General features: G+C 43.8%; 2 protein-coding genes across 6 annotated transcripts in view; both read right to left on the bottom strand.

The window, feature by feature from the left end:
- Positions 1-22331, bottom strand: part of RPL35A (ribosomal protein L35a) — a 290620-nt gene that overhangs the window by 53422 nt on the left and 214867 nt on the right. The window lies entirely within an intron of this gene.
- Positions 1-22331, bottom strand: part of LRCH3 (leucine rich repeats and calponin homology domain containing 3) — a 115355-nt gene that overhangs the window by 29498 nt on the left and 63526 nt on the right. For 2 of the 4 annotated variants that reach the window (XM_054982069.1, XM_054982065.1), the window contains exons 8-15: positions 22007-22127; positions 19733-19881; positions 13289-13365; positions 8121-8216; positions 5963-6014; positions 5710-5850; positions 2738-2785; positions 1434-1490 (exon numbers count right to left, since the gene is read on the bottom strand). In XM_054982069.1, the coding sequence (XP_054838044.1) occupies positions 1434-1490; positions 2738-2785; positions 5710-5850; positions 5963-6014; positions 8121-8216; positions 13289-13365; positions 19733-19881; positions 22007-22127 (741 nt within the window). The remainder of the gene's footprint in view (positions 1-1433; positions 1491-2737; positions 2786-5709; positions 5851-5962; positions 6015-8120; positions 8217-13288; positions 13366-19732; positions 19882-22006; positions 22128-22331) is intronic. The other 2 variants (XM_054982068.1, XM_054982066.1) reach the window with 2 other exon arrangements.

Here is a 22331-nt window from a genome sequence, read left to right as displayed (position 1 = left end):
CAAGGACAGAATCAGCACCATGAACTGGACTCAGGAGTGGTTCGGTAGCTAGTGTACTTGCTGTAATATCAGAATCACGTGTTCCCAAGAGCCGGCCCTGAGCAGCAGTCTGGCTGCAGCATTCTGCACTAGCCACAGCTTCCGAACCCTCTGCAAGGGCAGCCCCAAGCAGAGCGTAATGCAGCAGTCCAGTCAAGATGGCTTGGACCACTGTGGCTAGATCTAACTGAAGCAGAAATGGGCTTGGCTGATGCACCTGAGGAAGCTGGGCAAGTGGACTCTGAGCCACCACAGCCGCCTGGCCTTCTGAGGTGACTGCTGTGTCAAGCAGCACTCCTAAGCTGCCAGCCTGACTTGTCAGGGGCAGTGCCACCCCATCCAGGACAGGAGAGATCTCACGTCGCTGGGCTGCCTTTCTCGTAACCCAGGGAACCTCTGCCTTGTCAGAATTAAGCTTCCCCTTGCTCACCCTCATCCAGCCCATTACTGACTCCAAGCACAGGTTCAGAACCTCAACAGCGTCCTTGGGATTAGATGGAAACAAAAGGCAGAGCTGGATATCATCCACATATCGGTGGCACCGCAACCTCTCCCGGGGGAGTCCTGCTGAAACACTTCAGTACAGAGAACTAGCAAGCAAACGCACCGGGGTCATGCAAGGCGTGCAAAGGCAGGCAGAGGAGAGGAGCGTTCTGCAGACCGAAGGCAAGGGGTTGGGTTCCAGTTACTATTTTTCAGATACCAAGGAAAGAAGAAAGGAAGGAGAAATAGCATAAAACATGAGAACCGCAATGTTGACATCCTTTTTTTAAAAACAAATGTAGAATTCAAAGGAGAGATGCATCCATGCCTCCATCAATTTAAAAGGTGAGGCAACAACCAAGCTGGAAGCATTTAGACTTAACGCTTTTATTCTTGGTTTTATCATTCTCAAATGACATCAGTTTAGAAGGCCTCTAGCTGAACGGCTGCAGAAGTAAATTTGTTTTGTTTATTTATTTACTTTGGATATTTATTCCGCCCTCTCCGCGAAGGCTCTCCGAAGTCTTTAAAGGAGGCCTTGGATGAATAGGTGTCCGGGATCAGGAGATCCTGCAGTTTATTGCAGGAGGCCAGGCGACGTGACCCATCACTGTGGACAGACCCTCATTTGATACAATATTTCAGGCTTTATTGGGTCCCTTCTGGGTACTGCCGTGGACTATTACACAGAGCTTATTGGTAGACGAATCTACGAGCAGGGCATCTTTAAAGCAGAGGACGGGAGAGCAAGGTAATTTATAGCAAAACTGCTAGAGAAAACAAAAGACGGCCATGTTTTATGCTATTTACAGTAGCACTAAACTGCCTAATCCGCTCAAATGGTAAAATACATGCTGGGTATCATTGAGGGGGCGGCCGTGTAGCCAGGCCATTGCGCGCAGGGTTCTTACCACCAGCAAGGCACTATCGTCAGTGTGGTGAGACCTTCTGGATGGAAAGGGACAACACTGGGGGCGGGGGAAAGATGGCAATGTCAGAAACAGAAAAAATACAACACAATACAATACGCAGATCAGCACAGACATCTGGAAACTGCAAGCTTCTTCCTACAGAAGGCACACGGCGGTAATTGGGAACCGAAACTATGGGGGGGGGTGGTTGAAATCCTACAAGTCTCTCCGTCTCGGCATTAAGACATCTGCAACTGATTCAGGAGACATTTTTCCCTCAGCCGTCACCCCCAAAACAGAGCCCAATTTGCGATGTGAGTCTTTCCAGTGAAGTACAAGGCAATACTTAGGAAAGAACACACACACACAGAGTTGGAAGGAACTGAATTTTTTTTTTTTAAATCAAATAAAAAGGAGCTACTGGAAACTCTTCCAGAGTCACCGAAAACAGGCAGCTGGAAAACCTCTTCCTATGTATTTGTGGCATCTTGCATTAACTCTCATGAAAATCATGAAGCAAAAAAAAAACTATTTTCCGTTAGTTAAAACGAAAATAATCTAAGCGCTGTAGAAAAAAAGTACGTTGCAGGGAATAATAAATGCCAGTGAAAAAGTACGGGGGATCTAGCAAAATTCTGTTTCAAGGTACAGGTACCAGATTTAGAATCATAGAATCATAGAGTTGGAAGGGGCCATGCAGACCATCTAGTCCAACCCCCTGCCCAGTGCTCTGTCCCAGTGAACGGAGCCTGCTGTAATTCCAGTGCTTTGTGCATTTAAGCTAGCAGTGAAGAGGCAAAACACAAAACCAGAGCCTGGCAGCTCAGTGGGGTTAATCTGCGTGCTGACAGTAGAGCGTTCTGTGAGTTTAAATGGCAGCATGGATGTTCAGGTGAGAGCTCAACCCGTTATTAACGATGAAATGAGTGAACAGTGAAGAAACCAAACACCAGCTGTGCTACAGGTCACTTCTTTAAAAAAAGTCCTTCTGAGAAAGTACCTGTTCTAACAGCGCTACTTCAAGAACCCCATTTAAACGGACTCCAAATGGTTCTTTTCACATATATTTACAAAGTGCAAAAGACATCCTACACAGACCACCCAAAGTGAAAGCAAAGGGAAGACAATTTTAAGAGACAAATGGGGAGTGGGGGCGGGGGGAAGGAAAATCAACGCTGCTACAGCTGTAAATTCTATTCTTGCACCTTCATTGTAAACCTCTTTTTATTAAAGCCAGTCCCACTGATCCCGATGAAGTTTACTCTGAAGCCAAAGCAAGGCAATGCCGATATCTCAGGTCTTACCTCGCTATCCAGAGGACTTTGCTTCTGAGGGTTCTGGGATGCCTTTTGCTTTGGGAGAATCGAAAGAGCGAGAGCTAAGTAGACAGGCATGAACGATATAAACTGAATGCAAGTATTTCAAGATTTGGTTCAAACAGAACATCCCCAAAAGAAAAAGACTAGTTTTGATTAACTCAAAGGGAGAAGCCGGCTTTCGACAGGAAATCAGTGTAAGGGGTTTAAAAAAACGTTACATATTCAGCACCTAGCTGAATCGGCTTAGCAAACCCGAAAAAGAAACCAACAGCATAGGACGATGGGGTCAATGTTGGTATGGCAGAAAATAAGCATACTTCAAGTATATCTAGGAGGTATCAACAGTTACATCATCACAGAGCAGCAGGAGGAACCTAAATACAACAGAAACCCATCAGTGGAAATCTGGATATCTTTCCCAAGCAGCAATCAAGGAATTATATTAAAGCAGCTATAAACAAACAGAGAATTAAGTTCTGATTCAGATTCTGAAACAGCCTCATCAGTTTCAGACTGGCCCATCCCTATTCACTTCTGCATTTACTACAAAGGTCGGTTAGTCTAAGATGACCCACTTGGTGTGTGCATCACTGGTACATGCAATTGGAGGTACATGGTGTGTATGTGATTGGGAAAAGAAAAAAAAAAGCACAGAGCTGTCCGATTAACGTGCCAGCCTCAATTTTCAGAATAATTCCTCAACACTACCACTTTCAGTGATCTTTTCTGTGGTTACAGCCAGCCATAATAAATTATTGTTGTTGTTGTTGTTTCATTTATAGTCTGCCTTTCTTGCTGAAATCCAAGGTGGATTATATAGCACAAGTGAGGTAAAATATAATCAACGGCTAGGACATTCTCTGAGCAAGTACCATAATGAACAACAATTAGGATTTTCATTGAGCAGATATAATAGGGAATGGTAGCAGGAAACTTGAAAGCAAGCAGGAAATCGAGCAGAGATCAAATCTTCTGACAGAACACACAACAAATTTACATGGCTTGATAAGCAACATGGAAAGTCCCTAGTGGTGTTTATCTACGTATAGTCCATGTCCCTACCAAAACATCTCTCTGAGCTATTTCTTGTGTCATAGCCCTATAGTCTGGGCAGAAAGCCCTCCTAAATAATTCAGTTTTGCATAGTTTGCAGAAAGACTGAAGAATGGGAGCTTTCCTGACGTCTTCAGGCAGGCCACTTCATAAGTTGGGGGCCACCACAGAGAAAACATGTGTGCAGGCAGCTGTTGATTTTGCCCAACTGCAGGGTGATATCTGCAGAAGGCCCTGGCCAGACGAGCGAAGCTGCCATGGCAGAACATAGGGGGAGAGGCAGTCACACAGTTACGAGGGGCCAAGGCCATGAAGGGCTTTGAATGTGATAATCATGACCTTGAATTGAGCCCAGTGACTGATGGGAAGCCAATGGAGTGTCTACAAATGGGAGTGATATTCATGCTCCATCTAATTCCTGAGAGTAAGCAAACTGCAGCATTCTCGTTCTGTGCCAGCTGGGGTTTCTGAGCTGACTTTCAATATATATATATATATATTATTATTTTCCAAACTTTTATACATGCAACAACAACAACAACAACAACAACAACAACAACAACAACAACAACAACAACAACAACAACAACTGAGTTGACTTTGAGGGGAGACCTGTGTAGAGTGCATTACAGTCATCGCAAATGCACTGTGTTTCTACTCATGTAATACCTTGTTCTGAATTATTTAACCTATCACGTTTAACACTTATGCTTTTTTCAGATGACAGATCCGTTTCAAATTTCTATAATTCCTAATCCTATTTCATTGCTTATTAGAAGCACCATCCTACTGACTGCATTGTGGAATCCGGTTTGAGTCTCACTGAGAAAGGCAGACTATAAATAATATTGCTTATTATTGTACACACACACATATATACACACACGCAACACACACAAAGACATATAGACAGAAAGACAGACAGACATATATATTTGAATTCTGGTTTTTAATTTGTTTTATTATATGTTTTTATACTAATCTGGTTTCACTTGTTATCTGCCTTGGTGGCCCTGACCAGGCTGAGAGGCAAGATATAAATCTTCATAAATAAATAAATAAATAAATAAATAAATAAATAAATAAATAAATAAATAAATAAATAAATAAATAAATAAATAAATAAATAAATAAATAAATAGCCAGCCAGCCAGCCAGCCAGCCAGCCAGCCAGCCAGCCAGCCAGCCAGCCAGCCAGCCAGCCAGCCGCCTAATTTCTGGTGCCAGAATAGACTGGCAACCAAGCGAAAGTAACGTGGAGACTGGGCACAGAGGAGGCTGCAAAGGTCTCTACACGCACATATGGGTAGGGAGGGTGGAAATAACGTTTGTCTTCCATCACTAGGATGTGTGGCCTGTTACTGCCATGCAAGGTGCGTGTTGTCAGAACAGATCAGGAAGTACCAGTAGCAGGCCCTTTGCACCTCTGAGCAGAGAATCCAGCGTGAAGAGGACTTGAATAAGGCTGTGTATGTGCACAATTGCGCTGGGTGCCCCAAGCTTGGGCTGGGGCTAAGAATCACTCTGTGGTCCTTCCTATAAGGGTGAGCAGCTGTCTCGTACTGACCAAGTCACTCACAGCCTCTGTCTGGGAAAGAACAGGGCAGGTCTACAAGGTGGCAGCTCCCCAGATCCCAGGATACAGTGCACGTAATGACTGTTTTATAGTCCTTTATACCTTATGGGAGATGGGTATTTGTTTTCATTTAACAGACTTGATATATGATGATGATATTGCACACCACAGAGGATGTCCTTGGCAAAAGCTCTTTCTAAATACATAGCCACAAGGGTACAGAGATCCCTGGTATAAATGGCAAGTTCTGAACCACCCCTCTTTCTCACAAGAAGGTCTCAGTGTGAGCTGCATGTCGAACGCCAGGCTTGAGCCTAAATTAACTCACTTTGACAAAGTCAAGGACGGCTTCCCTTTGGATCTGTTTTGTCCTCGTCTTCTCTTCCTCGGCCTGCAGCTGGGATTCCCTACGGGCGCGTTCGGCGAAATGCTCACGCCTTCGGTGCAGATCCGCGTCCCAGGGAGAGACCTGGAACAAAATCGTCATGCGGCGTACATTAAAACGAGCGTGTCCAGCCACACAGAGAGCAGGAAGCGGTACGTTTTCAAACAAAGAACGGCGTCTGCAAAGAGCGCGTTACCTGGTGATGGGCATTTGGCAGGGATGTAAGGCCAGAGAAGTCACTGGAGCCCCTGAAGGGGGGGAAAAAAAACACCTCCTCTGAAGGCCAAATAAACATTTCTCATCAATTTCAACATTTATAATGCTGTAACATGATGAAACTACTCTTCTCAAGTACCTGAAGAGACACAGCTGGATCAGCTCAGACCACCCCAGTCTGAATACAGATAAAGCAAATTTCAAGTCCTGGTGTTTGCAAAGAAAAACCTTTGGACCCAGAAGAAAGAGCATGTGAGGCACTTTAGGGCTCATGGGCAGACTCCGCATTACTCCAAGGCCTCCCAGTTCATAGTCGTTGTTCTCCATGTTGGCTCACAACCCCAGTTCCAGAATGAAGTATGCTGTATTGTCCCCAGATCCATAATTATGCAACCAGAACAAAGGCTGGAAACGGGGGAACTTCTCTGAGCTCTGAAACACAGGCTCTCTGGCTGGAGAATAACCAGGTGAAGGATCGTGCTGCGGAGAAATGGAGCGCTGTGGCGTAATGTTCGACACAGGCCCTACTAATTGGATGGGAGACCACCGAGGAAAATCAGGGTTGCCGAGGCAGGCAATAGCAAGCCACTTTACAGCTCTGTCTCCTAAAAGGCAGGTGATGCTTACAACTAGCAGGCTGCTGGGAGTGACCCTGACACCTGCACGTGGCTTCGACTCAAACACGCAGGCTGATTACACAGCCTTAAGAATCACCTCCTGTTATGCTAATATAGATTAAGATCATATGCCAATAATCAATACTGAACAATACTAGGCCTAGCTTCTATACTCTCTAGATGAATTTTCAGTGTATTTTTTCTATGTGTAAGGTAATTCAGCAGGTGTGCTTTCATCCTTTGACAATTAATTAAAATAGTGGACTCTACCGAGATTGATGTTCCTCTATCAGAGATTCAACCAATGGTGATCGTCCAACTTAACTTTTCCTGACACTTGTTGGAGATTTGTAGTTTTGTTGTGAAGTTTAGATTATGACATAATTTTTTAACTAATTGGAAGGCTGTACTATGAGAAATTATGAATATTCAGTGAAGTGTCAAACCAATCAATATTTGTTTGTGCTATCATGTGAATAGACCCTAAATATTTACATATGATTAGGTATATAATTGCAAACACAGAAAAAATAAGCAGGGTACTGATGGAAGAAATCTCTTGGGAGAATCTAGGTGAGAAACTATTTCTACCTATGTATTTCATAGAAACTTTGAGCAATGTAAACTTAGGATTTATTGAGAAATGTTAGTGAACTTATTTCTTATTGCCTTTCTATGTTCTGTTGTTATAGGATTCATATTAATAGCCATTTATATTTTGATTGCTTGCTTCATTAAAAAACTAGGGTGTATTTTCAATAAAGTGAAATAAACTCTAGATTGGTGTCTGTGTGTTTGATGAGGAGTTGCAAAGCAATATTGAACCCTATATAAATAAATGTACTGATAAACAGCTGGTTCAAAGAACTTATCTGTTTGACAGGTCTAAAGACTAACTGCTTTCTGCTTCCCCGGAGAGAGATCCATCTTTCTCTTGGCAAGTTGAAACTTGGTTTTAGACACGGGATCTGACTCGTTACACTCCCACAGTCACAGTTTCCTGGCTTGCAACCGGCCACCCACCAAGGAGGCTGCTGGGAATAAGGCTTAAAATCCACGCGACCAGCCTTCGGTGAAACCACAGGCTTAGAAGATGTTGCTGGCTCCCGCTTCTTCCCAAACAATGCAGAACTCTGGGCTCAGCAAGCATGGATTCCTTTACCTCCTCCGCTTGCAACTAGTGCCGCGGACTGGAGGCACGCTGCATCTACAAAAGCCTTCAGCTATAATCCACGGGCACCCTCTCCAGCAAGAGCTGCCATGGAGTAAATGGGCACTGCGCAAGAGCAGGCGAGCGCTCATCATGGCGGAGACTGCACTCGAGCCTCGTGTGAGCAATTAAGCCACAGGCAAATTGCATGACTTACGCAGTCACCGGGGGATGCGATTTACTACACAGCCCTTTGCGGCAAATATGTGGATGGGAGCAAGGAAAAGTTTTTACACAACGTAATTACGGATGGACAAGCTTCTGAGCTTCATTTAAGAGTGGGGCGAGGACACCTTCCAGTGCTTCTTTACCTCTCTGCCCGGTCCAAGTAGCTCTTTAGCACATGTTGCCGCTCTCTATCCTGCATCAAACTCAGACTTTCTGGCCGTCTTAATTCATCCGCGTCTCTGCAAACACACAACGCAGGGGCTGGTTACTAATCCAGAGAGAAGAACTGATTGTTACAAAAGAAATATCCCCAGTAGATAAATCAAACCTTTTCAGAGAATACTGAAAGTAAGACAACTGGAGCAAGGAGGCTGGCCAAGCTGCCCCTATATTAAATGTGTGTGTGTGTGTGTGTGTGTTATGTGTTGTCAAGTCACCTCCGACCTATGGTGACCCTATGAATGAGAGGCCTCTGAAATGCCCTATCATTAACAGATTTGCTCAGATCCTGCAAACTGGAGGACGTGGCTTCTTTTATTGGGTCAAGCCATCTTGTTTTAGGTCTTCTTCTTTTCCTGCTGCCTTCCACTTTTCCTAGCATTATTAACTTTTCCAGAGAATCTTGTCTTCTCATGATTTGACCAAAGTACGTTAGCCTCAGTTTGGTCATTTTAGCTTCTAGGGAGAATTCAGGCTTGCTTTGGTCTAGTACCCACTTGATTTAATCTAGTACCCACTTATTAGTTGCGATACTATATTAAATACTGGTACTAAAACCAGAATACAGAATCAACTCTGTTGGGTGCAACATGCTCGAAGAGGGACCAAGATGAGATTTCCACTGCAATATCAAGCTTTGTACTCAACAGGACTGCTACAGCTGCCAATGGTCACCCTTAACTACAGTTACCGTATAAGTGACACAGAAATAACGTAGGCAAATTACATTAAAAAAATTTATCTTCACTTGGAGTGTAAACCTCAAAGCATTAAAAACTATTTGCGTCGTCTACTTTTTAAATTCCTCTGGCACGCTTCCTATTGCTGTGAAGAAAATAAGCTTCTGTAGAAGGCCTGCATACTAAGCTTCCACCCAAAGCAAAATGGAGAAACACATTAATCGAAGAGGACAGACGCTTGGCTAAAGTTGGGTTGGGAGAATGACAATTAAGTTGATAGATGCAGAGGAGTTGGCCGTGTTAGTCTGTAGTTGCGAAATAGTAAAGAGTCCAGTTGCACCTTTAAGACTAACCAGCTTTACTGTAGCATAAGCTTTTGAGAACCACAGCTCTCTTCGTCAGACGAAGAGAGCTGTGGTTCTCGAAGGCTTACGCTACAGTAAAGTTGGTTAGTCTTAAAGGTGCTACTGGACTCGTTACAATTAAGTCGATGATATTGTTCCAGGCTCTCCACTCGCCTGAGCAGTAGGAATTTTCAGTACAGCCCTCTGCAAGTTTAGTTTAGCCCTCTAGTGAAGAAAGAATGCTGGAGGCCACTGAGGCCTGCCTTTTGCAACAGCCCTTCATTTACAAAAACCCAACCTGAGCGAGGGGGAGCAGCGCAGGCCAGCCTCAAGCAGCTCCGAGATGTTGCAAAGGCAGCACCCGTTCCTCCAAAAGCAAGAGTGGCACTGTACCATCCCCGCTGGTGGAAATCCTCTCCATTACACAACGCAGTTTCAGTACAGCTCCAGTTTGGCTTGATTCCTTCCATGAATTATGCACAGTAAGGAAGACCATCCTAAGTAGTCATGAATTCAGCCAGATCTATTTTTATATAGATAACGAACATTAGGGACTTTGTTAGTATAAGCCAGTCCGAAGTCCCACCCCGCTCTTCTGCCTGGTTCTAATTTAAGCTTGTAAGATTCCAAGTCAGGATCGCGCCTTCGACATCATGCCCAATTTTGGTTAGGCAATTAAAAGCTTCTAACCAGTGCACAAATTCTTCAGAAGTGTATTTACGTTAATCATCTCTGCTAAATTTGGACCAGGTATTAAACGGGGGGACCGACCTTTTCAAAGACTCAAACTTCATGAAACATTATTGTATAAGATTTTATGATGAACAATAATCTATCAAGTTATGCATGCTGTTCAGGCAAAACTGGTTCGTTACTGCATTTAAAACTCTGCAAACAACACAATTGCACTTTCAAAAACCAGGAGCGATACTGCCATAAATGGTGAAAATTGAAAACAACTGCTGACGCAGATCTCATGCATGCAAGACAAAATGAGTTTGCCTCGATGGCTTCAGTAAGATTATTGTCGTATGTAACACATCATAGCCTGGTGCAGGAGTGACCATCTTAATCTCCCAAATTTGGAGAAAGCAGGACAACCTCACTAGTTTGCAAGCCCCTTCCCTTTCCCTCCGCCACCCGCTTGCACGACTGTGCCCGGGAACAGCTGCTCACAGAATCATCTTTAGGGGCGGGGTTGTGGCTCCGTGGCACAGCATCTGCTTGGCACACAGAAGGTCTCGGGTTCAATTCCTGGCATCTCCAGTTAAAGGGATAAGGAAGGCGGTGATGTGGAAGACCTCGAGGCCCTTGAGAGCCGCTACCACTTTGAGAGGACGACACTGCCCCTGATAGGCAATCGTCTAATTCAGCAGAAAGCAGCTTCACGTGTCCCTGTGTCTACCGTGAGGAGGGAAGGGAATTGCAGAACCCAACGTCCGCTTCAGGTATAGGCAAGAAGCTGTCTGGCCGGCCCCCAACTTGGTCGGTCTCTCCCGCAGCTGTGCTAGTACCCGTTCACCTACCAAGGCCTGCTCGTTGTCTTCCCTCCCCACCCCAAGTCATCCGCTGGGTGGCTTTGTTGGTGGTTCACAGTGACCCTCCAGCTGTCTCAACACTAGTCCTGGTTTGACCAGACGGGAACAGGGACCACAGTGCTACCCAATTTAAAAATCTCTGTGAGTTATAAGTCGACCAGTAAGTCCAATACGGTCATATTCTATTTGCCTGCTCAAGTGGGGAGAACAAAAAAAAAAAAGCACAAAATCTGGCAGGATAAAATGACGACAAGGCAAGGGGAAAAAAGAATTATGAGTTTAGTGTTGAAAACATGAAGACTCACCACAAAAATGTTTTTAAACATATTGGAAGCAGAAAACCAGCTAGAGAACGTTAGGACAAAGGAAGAACAGAGCAGGGAGACTGCTAAAAATCTAAAGGAATTCTTTGCATTGGTAGACCTGGACTGAACTGCTTTTTTTTCCTTTGAAGATATCCGAACATTTGAGGGCACAAACAGAGAAGATGCTGGGAGTTCCGTGAATGGATCTCCCAGGCATCAGGGCCAATGGCTCAGGATGTGTGGGAGTTTTAAGACCCCCCCCCCCCGATCTGAAGGAGACCCAGGGAGCCAACATTTAAGAACCAGCATGCTTCCCCAGTGGGGCTAATAATGATCCCCTGAGGCCGTTTCAAATTGGGAAGATGGCATGGGAGGGATACCGTCCATCGTACAGGGACAGCATCAAACAAACAAACAGGACATTCTAGGACTAACTGATGAATTAAAGGCTTATCAAGTCGCCACATCTGGATGGCATGCAACCTAGAGTTGGTAAAGAACTAAAGTGTCCATCTGTAAACTGCCTAGCCAACTGTGCAACTTAAAACAAACCTCCTCACCAAAGAGGAACAGTCAACTTAACGCCCATTTTCAGAAAGGGAGTGAGAGCGAGCCAGGAAGTCGCAGGCCAGAGTTCTAATGTCTGATCGGAGCAAGGTCAACAGTATTAAAGGCAGAAGTTTTAAGTGTACAGAAGCACAAGGTCCTATTGAAGAAATACTGCTGCACCAAACCTCTGGCGTTATTTAAGAATGCCAAAATGTACACAGACTTTTTCTGGAGGGGGAAAGTGCCCTTAAGTCATAGCTGACTTACGGCGACCCCTGGTGGGGTTTTCATGGCAAGAGACTATCAGTGGCGGTTTGCCATTGCCTGCCTCTGCAACCCTGGTCTTCGTTGGAGGTCTCTCCTCCAATTACTAACCGAGGCCGACCCTGCTTAGCTTCTGAGATCTGAGGAGATCAGACTTGCCTGGGCTTTATTAATCTCTTTATTAGGCCTCGCTTCAACTGGCTTCCTTTATTGTTGAAAATGAAGTTTAGACTTCTTCCAGCCTCCTTCATGGTCTTGCCCCTTGTCTGTCTTTGTTGCTCCCTCTGTTCGCCTCCTGCCCTTTTCAAGCACTAATCTTCTTACAAACCTGCCACTCCCTTGGGCTATTTCTCATCTCTGTGCTTTCATCTCTCTAATGGAACTGGCTCCTTTTAGTTATTCCAACCACTTTTCTTTTTGTCCCATTAAAAAAAAAATGATACGTGAAACTTTCTTAAGTATTATTGTATAAAACCTTTGCTCTTTTTCTTTGTTTTAGTCTAACTTAGCCCGTTCACAGATATTCTCCCTAGACACGTCTCCTTTCCTTCCATGGTTTTAGAACTTCTCTTCCAAGAATTTGTCTAATCCCCTTTAGGTCTTCTAAGCTAGTGGCCACCACCCCACGTTGTGGCAGCAAATTCCATCAATCAAGCGGTTCCCTGCCCGCAGGCTTATGTTTCACCTGGAGCTATCAGACAGGATGTGTAAAGGTTTCATGTTCCCAAGGCAGCGTGGCAGTGAATGCCAATTAAAGGTTGCAAAACTGGGATAAGGGGCAACGGTGGGAAAAGATTACTGACTCCTTGCCCTACTTGTAGGCCTCCCTGTTGCACTTAGTGGGCCACTATGGGGGGGAAACTTGTGGACTAGATGGACATGTGGTCTGACCCACCAAGGCTGTTTGTATGAGCCAACTGGGGTCCACCGTTCAAGCACCTTGGTCAGCTCAAACCAGTTTTCAAAATGTCTCATAACCAAGGTTATTTATTTAATGTAATAAGAAGCTGCTTCTCCATAGAAGATTCCTGAGGCGGCCCACAAAAGAGTCAATAAATAAAATAATTCACAATAAAACCAGCAGTTTAAAAATCATCAACAAAAACAACAGCAACTTAAAAACCCTGTGTAACAGCAACAATAAAATAACAGGAAGGAAGGTAATATACCTGTCTACACACAATAATAAATACTGTTACCATACATGCAGATATAGACCTGTTTTAGAAAGGGAATGGGAAGGTATGCACAAGCTCATTCCTATACTGAGTAACAATAACAAAGTACGTATAAATGCTTTTGGGTTCTGTGCTTAAAAATATCACCGCAAAATTTAAAAAGAAATAATTAAGTGTCAGAGCTTGCAGCTCTGCAGCATGCCTTACCAATACATGAAACAAAACGAGACTCACCTACTGTGATGCGAGTATCTTCTTGCATCTTCTGTTCTGTGACATTCTCGGATAGGTATCTGTTTTACTGGTGAGCCCTTGGCAAAGGAAGAAATGGGAAACGAAAATCAACATTTCTAGTGCAATGCATGATCAAACACAATCTTCTGTTTATCAAACTAACCCCCCCCCCCCCGCCAATCTATTTATTTATTTATTTGCTTCCATTTATATTCCGCCTTCCTCACACCAGCAGGCTCGGGGCGGATTACACTTCATAAACATTCCAATAAAATCTAGTTCTACGATTATTATTACTTCTTTAAATGTCTGTATGAAAGCAGAAGTTACCAAGCTGAAGAGTGAAGCAACTGTGGGTGTTGGTTAAAAAACAGGCTCGCCTACAGAAGTATATGCAGAAGCGTAGAAGCCAAGCAAATTGGGGAATTATGGATATATTTAAAGAGGGCAAGGTACCCCATCAGACACTACTATCTAGCAACGTCCACAAAGACAATCCAGAAAGCAAAGCCATGCTTGAAGAAAATTGACTATTTGGCCTTAAAAATACATGAGCTGACAACTATCTTGTAAGTTAGCTTACTTCGTTCTTGTCAATTTTTATAACATCATTATTGTCCTATGTCAAATTGCAAACTTTATTCACCAGCATCCCACAGATGAGGAGCTATGCAACATTACTTTACATCCCATTAACGACCTTTCTTTCACAAAAATGAGGCACATAATCAAAGCTGAAGGACGAAAAAGGTTTTTGTCTACCAGAAAAAAATGAATACATGGTGAGCTTAGTTCTAATGCCTTCGTGCAGACCTAACTGTGGTTTGTTTCCCTTAATAATAACTGTGCGCTATCAAATTGCAACCAACGCACGGCAAACCCAAGGCCATGATAAGAGATGATCAGAAGTGGTTTGCCATTGCCTTCCTCTTCATAGCAACCATGGTTTTCCTTGGTGGTCTCATATCCAAGTATTAATTATGGCAACTCTGCTTAGCTTCCAAGGTCTGACAAAATTGGGCTAGTCTGGGTTACTGGTGGGGGGGGGGGAGTTCCATTAAGTCATAGCTGACTTATGGCGACCTCTGGTGGGGTTTTCATGGCAAGAGACTAACAGAGGTGGCTCGCCATTGCCTGCCTCTGCAACCCTGATTTTCTTTGGAGGTCTCCCATCCAATGACTAACCGAGGCCGACCCTGCTTAGCTCCCAAATTCTGACAAGATGGGCCTTGCCTGGGCTATCCAGGTCAGAGCAGTCTGGGCTACTAGGCTGCTTGTTTCCCTAAATTACAGGCAAATTTCTGCCTCTGCTGAAAATCAGGATGTAAAATCACAGGATTTGCAAGTTCTGGTTTGTACGAACCATGGTTAAGTATGACATCTGCAGATGTCCAATCGGCTACCTTCCCTTGCAAGACAACAAGGGATCTTGACAGTTACTCTCCGTACCTGCCCTGCAGAAGAAGGGCACGGATCCTACCTTTCCTGTAGGTTTGGTATTGTAACCATGGTTAAGACAACAAAACCAGGGGTAGTGCGGACCTCAGAGCAGTGAGCTAAGAGGAGGCTCTAGTCCTCACTGAGAAGGGCCACTGCAAGGCTAAGGTGGAATGGCCTGCCTAAGATGACCAGGAGGGCCCCACACTTCTATTAATCCACAGACTTTGTAAAACAGAGTTGTTCAGGAGAGCATTTTATAAAGATAACAGGGCAACGGTATAACACAATGGTTCAGGAAGGCACTTCTAGAAAGAGAATAGTAGCCCTATGATATGTATTATCCTGTTCTTGCTACGTCGTTGTCGACTTTTACGATTTCATTTTCTGCACTGTTTGACATATCATGCCCAATACTTTATTGGATTGTTTCTAATTTGTGTAGTCCTAGTCCTGTTGCGTTGCTTATTAGATTTCTCATGCTATTTGATTACATTGTTTTACACTGTATGTAATATTTCGCATTCATACCATGTTATATACCTTGAGTTGAAGTTAGAAAGGTGGACTATGAATATAGTAAATAAATTAAAAATTGTCTTCGGGTATTAGATACTTCAAAAGGCAATTTAAAACGAGTTAATTCACAAATAATACTCACACTGGCATTTGATAAGGGTTGGTGCCTCCTTGCTAAGCGACGCTGAATTTTTAAAAAGGGAATTGTATGTTTTGGCAGCCTACAGGTCAGCAGCAACCACTGAATGGCAATGCCGTCCTCTTGACTCATTACTGGGCTTGCAGGACTAATATATGGGCAGAGGAAATCTGAGCTGTTGCAATTTCAAGAATGGAAATTAGGGGAAATATAAAGGACCTTTTCAGACAACCACTGAACAAGGAGTAATTAAGCTGGTCCACAGACACAATGATATTTATCCCACAAAGCACAAAAGCACCTCATTCTGCCCCTGGGGAAACCATGATGGGAGCTCGTCTGGGAAATTAAGGCGCACCAAGTCTCACTGCTGCTTAGCTGGAAGAGAATAATGGTGGCTATGTTGGGACCTCAGAGCATTTGTGGCATAGAAAATGGAAGAGATTGCTGAGCTGCTGAATGACCCACCAAACGAGAACAATAAGCCAGCCTTAATCAGGGTCACCCTAGCCCCACATGAGGAGGCACAGATTGTCATCTGAGGATGGGGCACACTGCTTGTTAAGCAAAGGAGAAGATTATCCCATGCAGCCTGGCTGGGACACAGGGGACATCACCCGCTGCTTCACGCCTCCTGCTACGCTTACAAGGTTTTAGATTGAAAGGCCAGAGTGGAGAAAACCGTACTACAGAAGGTTTCCTGATTTCGATGCTAGTCTTATTAAGAGCCCTTCCATTTCCTACAGTCCAGACAATCACGGCAGGGAATAGTTTCAAGGAATAGCTCCCCCCCCCCAAACACACACACACACATTCTCAACTGTTAAGACACCAAAACAGGGATTCCTTCCACCCAAGTAAACTTCAAAGGAGATGCTTGGAGTGCCAAATGAGTAAATGCTCGAAGTGTCATGAAGTCTGATTTAAGCAATTACAAAATCATTCAAGGTTGATTTCCTTATCGTTAAACATGGGTTCTCCTGTTCAGACAGACAGATGGATGGGCAGATGGAGGGAGGGAGGGAGAGATCTCCCACCCTCTCCCCAGAATTCAGGGATTGTTACTGTAGATTCCAAATCCCAGCACTGCCAACTTAATTGCATCCATTAAAAAGCCAGCCCAACTAGAAGGCCATGCACACTAGAAACTGCCTTATAGAGTCAAACCATTGGCCAATTGAGGTTAGTACTCCCTCATGACTAGCAGCATCTATGTCTTAGGCAGAGGTCTTTCATATCGCCTTTCTGATCTTTTCTAAACTGGAAAGGCCAGGATTAAAGCTGGAACCTTCAGCATGCAAAGCAGATACTCTACTAAGGAGTCACAGCATCTTCTTTGCCTTATGAGCAGAAATTTAGTTGGGTGAATTCATAAAGCTGCGGAACAGCCATCAACTGTGCCTTTCTTCCTTGCACTTAGAAACATAGAAACATAAAGCTGGACGGGATCCAAAAGATCGTCTAATCCAGCCCCCTGCACAATGCAGGAAATTCTCAGCTATCTCCCCCCTCACCTCCCCCAGTGACCCCTGCTCTATGCCTACAGAAAGGGGAAAAAACACCTCCAAGATCCCTGGCCAATCTGGCCTGGAGGAAAATTCCTTCTTCACCCCCAAACAGCGATCAGATACTCAGAAAGGAGGGCTGTACTGGAAGGAAGTGGTTTCAAAGATACACTGGTAAAGGGAAAGGGACTATAGAGTATACTACTATGTACTGTCTGTTGCTGTAAGTATAATCCTACTGGGTAGTTTCTGCATAGTTTAATATGTCAGGTTTAGAATCGCTTATGCTCTGTTTCGTCATTGTTTCAGCTCTGTATGGTATTTCTGCTTTTTAAAATCCCTGCAAATTTGCATTCGTAACACCCTATTGCATTGTTTATTGAACATCCCCGCTGCTGACTGTAGTGATTTCGGCGGCCTATAAATAACGTAAATAAAATAAAATTAAATGTCACAAAAGTTAACTTCTAAATACCAGAAAAGCAATTAATTGTCATAACAAGGCAAGGGGCAATGTCTTCTGTTATGTGGACATCCTTTGTTGCTGCAAAATTCTGTATCCAATCATGAAAAATACACCCCCCAACCCACCTTTTCAATCTAAGAAAAAGGATGTTTTCTTCAGCCTGATTACAAAGGGGGGGGGCTGTGTTAGTCTGCTATAACAAAATAAATGTCCGGTGGCACCTTAAAGACTAACCACATTCCTTGCAGTATGAGTTCACTTCCTAAGTTTGATCTGCAATGCAACTCGGACATTAAAAGTGAGAATGCCTGTACAGTGAAATGTGAGCTGATTCCTAAACAGCAACCTTTCAGTTTGACGCCACGGGCAGCTTTAATGCAGCGGAGTTCTTCAGGACACAGATAATACATTGTTCAAACTTATGTTCCAAGAATAAGCCTCAAACCTAACTGAATGTCTCCCTTTAAAAAAAGGCAGAAAAGCCGTATTCTACAGATGCTTGACCTTTCCCTCTGCTTTCCCTTGGGGCAACAGAAATTGCCATGACAGTATACTGGGCGGGGTGGACTTGTGCTAAAGAGCCAAGAAAACTCTCTTTCAAAGCCTCGAGGGATGAGTGTGAGTTAGACACTGAACACTGAATGTGACTGATTAACAGGCGATATCCTATAGAGGGGTAAAGCAGAAACTGCAAAGAAAAGACAATACTTAAAATACAGGTAATAGGAACATTTTAGGACCTATACAGGAAAGTGACAAAATGAAAAGTAATTATGTAACTGTAGGATCATAAAGATGTTATATGACGATCAATACTGGTCTCTTAACCATACGAGTCCTTACCGGGATGGCCCAGGCCAGCCCAGTCTCATCAGATCTCAGCACTGGTTAATACTTGGACGGGAGGGCCACCGCCTAAGACCAGGGCCGCCATGCAGAGGCAGGCATAGTGGCCCTGGTCTGATGCGGTCTGTCAGTCTCTTGCCTTGAAAACAGGATGAACCTGTGCAGTGTGAAATATTGCCTGGTGTCTGAAGAAGCTGGGCTGTGTAGCCTGTAATTCTGATTTTATTCACAGCTGCAAAATAAGTGGGTCAGTCATGCAATACTCTAAAGCTACAGAGTCATAGAGGCATTATGACACAGCAGTTATAAATTATAGTGATTGCGCCCAGATGCTATGAGCGATTTCTCAGGAAAGGACAAAAATGTCGGTGTAAGAGTGACACATTACAAAACGCAATCTCCCCCCACCCCCCTTACAAGTCTGAACCACCATGAAGAACACACATGGTGTATTTCGAGGAACTGGAGCACAATACGCCACATGGTCCCTCACTATTTCCCATTCGTCCAAGGCAAGAATTTTCCTTGCTGAGCCCTAACCACGATCAAGAGTTACAGCAGTGCCAATTTATTTATTCAGCCAATTTACAAACAACCCTTCTGTAACAAATGTGTCCAAAGATAGCTTAGGTGTAAAACCAATTTAAAAAATACAATCATAAAGCTAGAATGAAGCAAAACTGTGAACACTAGTGTTAATCATGGTTTATCCTTAACTATGCAGCAATATATTAAGAACCCTGGTTAGGAGCTAACGCTGGTTAACATCACCATGGTGCCAAAATAGCCCTCGTCACAGTTAGGGCTCACGGTGAGAAGGGAAGGGGAATTTCACCTGACCTTCATTGCAAAGGACAAGGAGTGCAGCAACCTGAGGCGGCTTCAGCTGTGCTGAACAGGAGGCCAATCAAAACGAATTCATAAAAGGAGTGACTCATTAAGTTCCCAAATATTTCTCAAACACAGGGCAAGCACCAGAAGTACCTTCACAGGGCTTTGTGCTATTGCTCCACAGATTCTGCACTCAGATTATGTATTTAACAGGAGGTACCTTGGACGTAGCAACAGGAAAATGAGGAAGTAGGTGGTCCCTAGGAGCCTATATAACTTGAGAGGCTGGGCATATATTCAGAGGAGTTAGCTGTGTTAGTCTGTAGTAGCAAAATCGCAAAGAGTCCAGTAGCACCTTTAAGACTAACTAACTTTACTGTAGCATAAGCTTTCGAGAACCACAGTGCATCTGACGAAGAGAACCATGGTTCTCGAAAGCTTATGCTACAGTAAAGTTGGTTAGTCTGGACTCTACTATTATGCATACACTGCAGTCAAACACAGCACTATAAATTGTGCTAGGAAGTCCACAAGGGGCCGGACCGTAGAAAACTGTATTAGCTGGACAGCATTAAGAGTTACAAAAATGGAATCAGAAAGGAGAACTCAAAGCCGACTCTAGACAAAAAACATGAATGCAATCCAAAGCCCTTTCACAGGGGCACACAAGCACACTTAAGTAATGTAAAAGGAAGCACCACCTCATGTGAGATTCGCCGTTCAATATAGGCCATGAACTGTGAGCTGAGGCTGTCTGGCTCCATGCACTTGGGTTGTTGCCTCACCTCTTCCTCCTCCTCTTCAGTGACACAACTGTCAATAAAGTCGATCTGATCCAGATCATGTTCCACTTGGCCACATACAAAGAAAAGAACCGTCATTAGACAAGCAGCAAGGAAAAGAGAGGAAAACAGAAGCCATGCCGTGGCTGCAGTCTCAGCAAGGACAAAATCTCTCACGGGCACCCATTTGGCACACCACCAGGCTCGATCAAATTTATTCCACATCTGATTGAGAAATCTCTCCCTGCTTTCAAGTTTACATAACCAGGGAGCAAAATACACACCCATCTCTATAAAAAGTGTTGATCGAGGGAAAGAGTTTTCCAACAATTAAATCATTTTAAGAGCTATTGCACATGTTGGAATGAATTATATGCAAAGAAAAAAATCACTTTCACTAATGCAACCGGCAGTGACTGGTTTGACAGCCATTCGCTTCAACAGAAGTTAAGGTGGAAGACATTTTGCAAGCTACTCTCCGGCTCACTTGCCTTGGATTACCAATCAATGATGAAAATATTGGTTTCTCAATATTTGTCAAAACCACTTCTCATATTAGTAATGAGTCCAGTAGCACCTTTAAGACCAACCAACTTTATTATAGCATTTGTTTTTGAGAACCACAGCTCTCTTCGTCACATGCATCTGATGAAGAGAGCTGTGGTTCTCGAAAGCTTATGCTACAATAAAGATGGTTAGTCTTAAAGGCGCTACTGGACTCTTTATTATTTTGCAACATGACTAACTCCTCTGGATCTACTTCTCATATTGTTTTACAGGCACACGCCAATCAGACATATTCTGGCTATTTCCAGGTATGTGAACTACGCAGGGTCTCTGGCTTCTAACAGACCTGTGAGCCTCAGAAGCAGTTCTGTGAACTGATGTATGAGCCAGGAACATGCAACCAAGATTGGCAAAATGCTGTCCAGGAATGAACTTCAGTTTGCAAAATTCTGGCAAACACACCACATATGCTGGTCTTTTTATTTATTTTTTTGCAACCTCTGGCCACCTAATTCCACACAACTCTACTCGTTCTAATTTCAAATCAACCATAAAGTGAGAAATAAAGGAAGAGAACAACTACTTGTACACAGGGGCTGCAAACATTGCAAAGCAAGGAAAAGAAGGGGAAAGATGCACCCAGAGCTGGTTTGCAGCTAGAACGAGAACATGAAGTCAAGTCAGATTTCATTATGAAATCTGTACTCATTATGTCCTCTGGGGGATTTTTTAACTCATCACTGATCCGATTAATCTAATCAGGTTTTGCCATGGGCAGGGGGGGGGGTGAGGGGTGGGGGAAGCACCTTATGAAAATACAGTACTTGATTCCGGCAACCAAAGTCCCTCCGGGATTCCCATTCCAGGAACTGTGGATCCGTCTGCTGCTGTCTTTTACAGCTGACCAGGCAAGAAATGGATTGGAAATTGGAATTGGAAAATGTGCTGTTCTGGGAGAAGATGCCAAGTCGGGCTCAAAAAGCCCGACTTCCCCCCAGTTTTAATAGTGTTCCACTCAGCTGGCAAGCAAAATAATTTTCAAACTGTTACGGTTTGTTGTGGCGTTAATGAAAACATTCCAGTATGACAGTAGGAAAGGCACCGATATTTCAGGTTTGCTATTTATACCACGTTTCGCCCCCTGAAAAGTGACTTTCAAAATTGTTCTCCCTTCCTTCATTTTATCTCCAGAACAACCCTGTGAGGTAAATCAGGCTAAGAGGGCATATGACCGGCTCAAGGTCACCCACCAAGCCTCCATGGCAGAGTAGGGATTCGAACCCGGGTCTCCCAGAACCTAGTCTGACACTATATCACATTGGCTCTGTGGCTGGTGGAAATTAAACTTAGTTGTTAGATTACATTTAAATCTGTTTTGGCTACTAGCAGTAAAAGGTAAACCTGTTAACAAAATGTCAAAAGAGTAATCCCTGCAGCGAATGGATGCAAAAATACAGATGCGGCTCTTAGTGCCTGAGAAATGGAGACCGGTAATGTTATAAACTAAGGTGGTATATGCATCTTACAGATGGAAATGCTGCTCCACAGAGGGTGCCTTACAAACAGAGCAATATTTATTTGTTTATTTTATTTTATCGTATTTGTATTCCGCCCTCCCCGCGAGCAGGCTCAGGGCGGGTAACAGCATTTGAGCATAAAACCACGAAATACATGGATGCCTTTTACCTCCACCGTTGGTGACTACCACACTCCCTCTGTTCTCCTGGTACTGACTTTCTCTTCTTAGCCGCTGTTCTTTTGTGATCTCTGCCACTCGAAGAGGAAGGTCAGAAAAGTCATCTGTAGGCTTCATTTTTAAAAAGAAAACAAGAAACGCTCGTCATTTACTACAAGCCTGCTAAAACAGGATCCTCGGCACTTTAATTCCTTGCTAAGAACAGTTCCTCCCAAAAATCATGTAACATGTAACAGGCAGCTAGACAAAACAGAGTTTATTTGTTACCCTGAGTTTACTATGCTGACTTTTCCCCATTGCTAACGTGCATTTTGA

Source organism: Eublepharis macularius, chromosome 6 (assembly GCF_028583425.1).
Source record: "Eublepharis macularius isolate TG4126 chromosome 6, MPM_Emac_v1.0, whole genome shotgun sequence".
In the NCBI taxonomy this organism is placed as follows: domain Eukaryota; kingdom Metazoa; phylum Chordata; class Lepidosauria; order Squamata; family Eublepharidae; genus Eublepharis; species Eublepharis macularius.
This window is presented reverse-complemented; position numbering and strand designations above follow the sequence as displayed.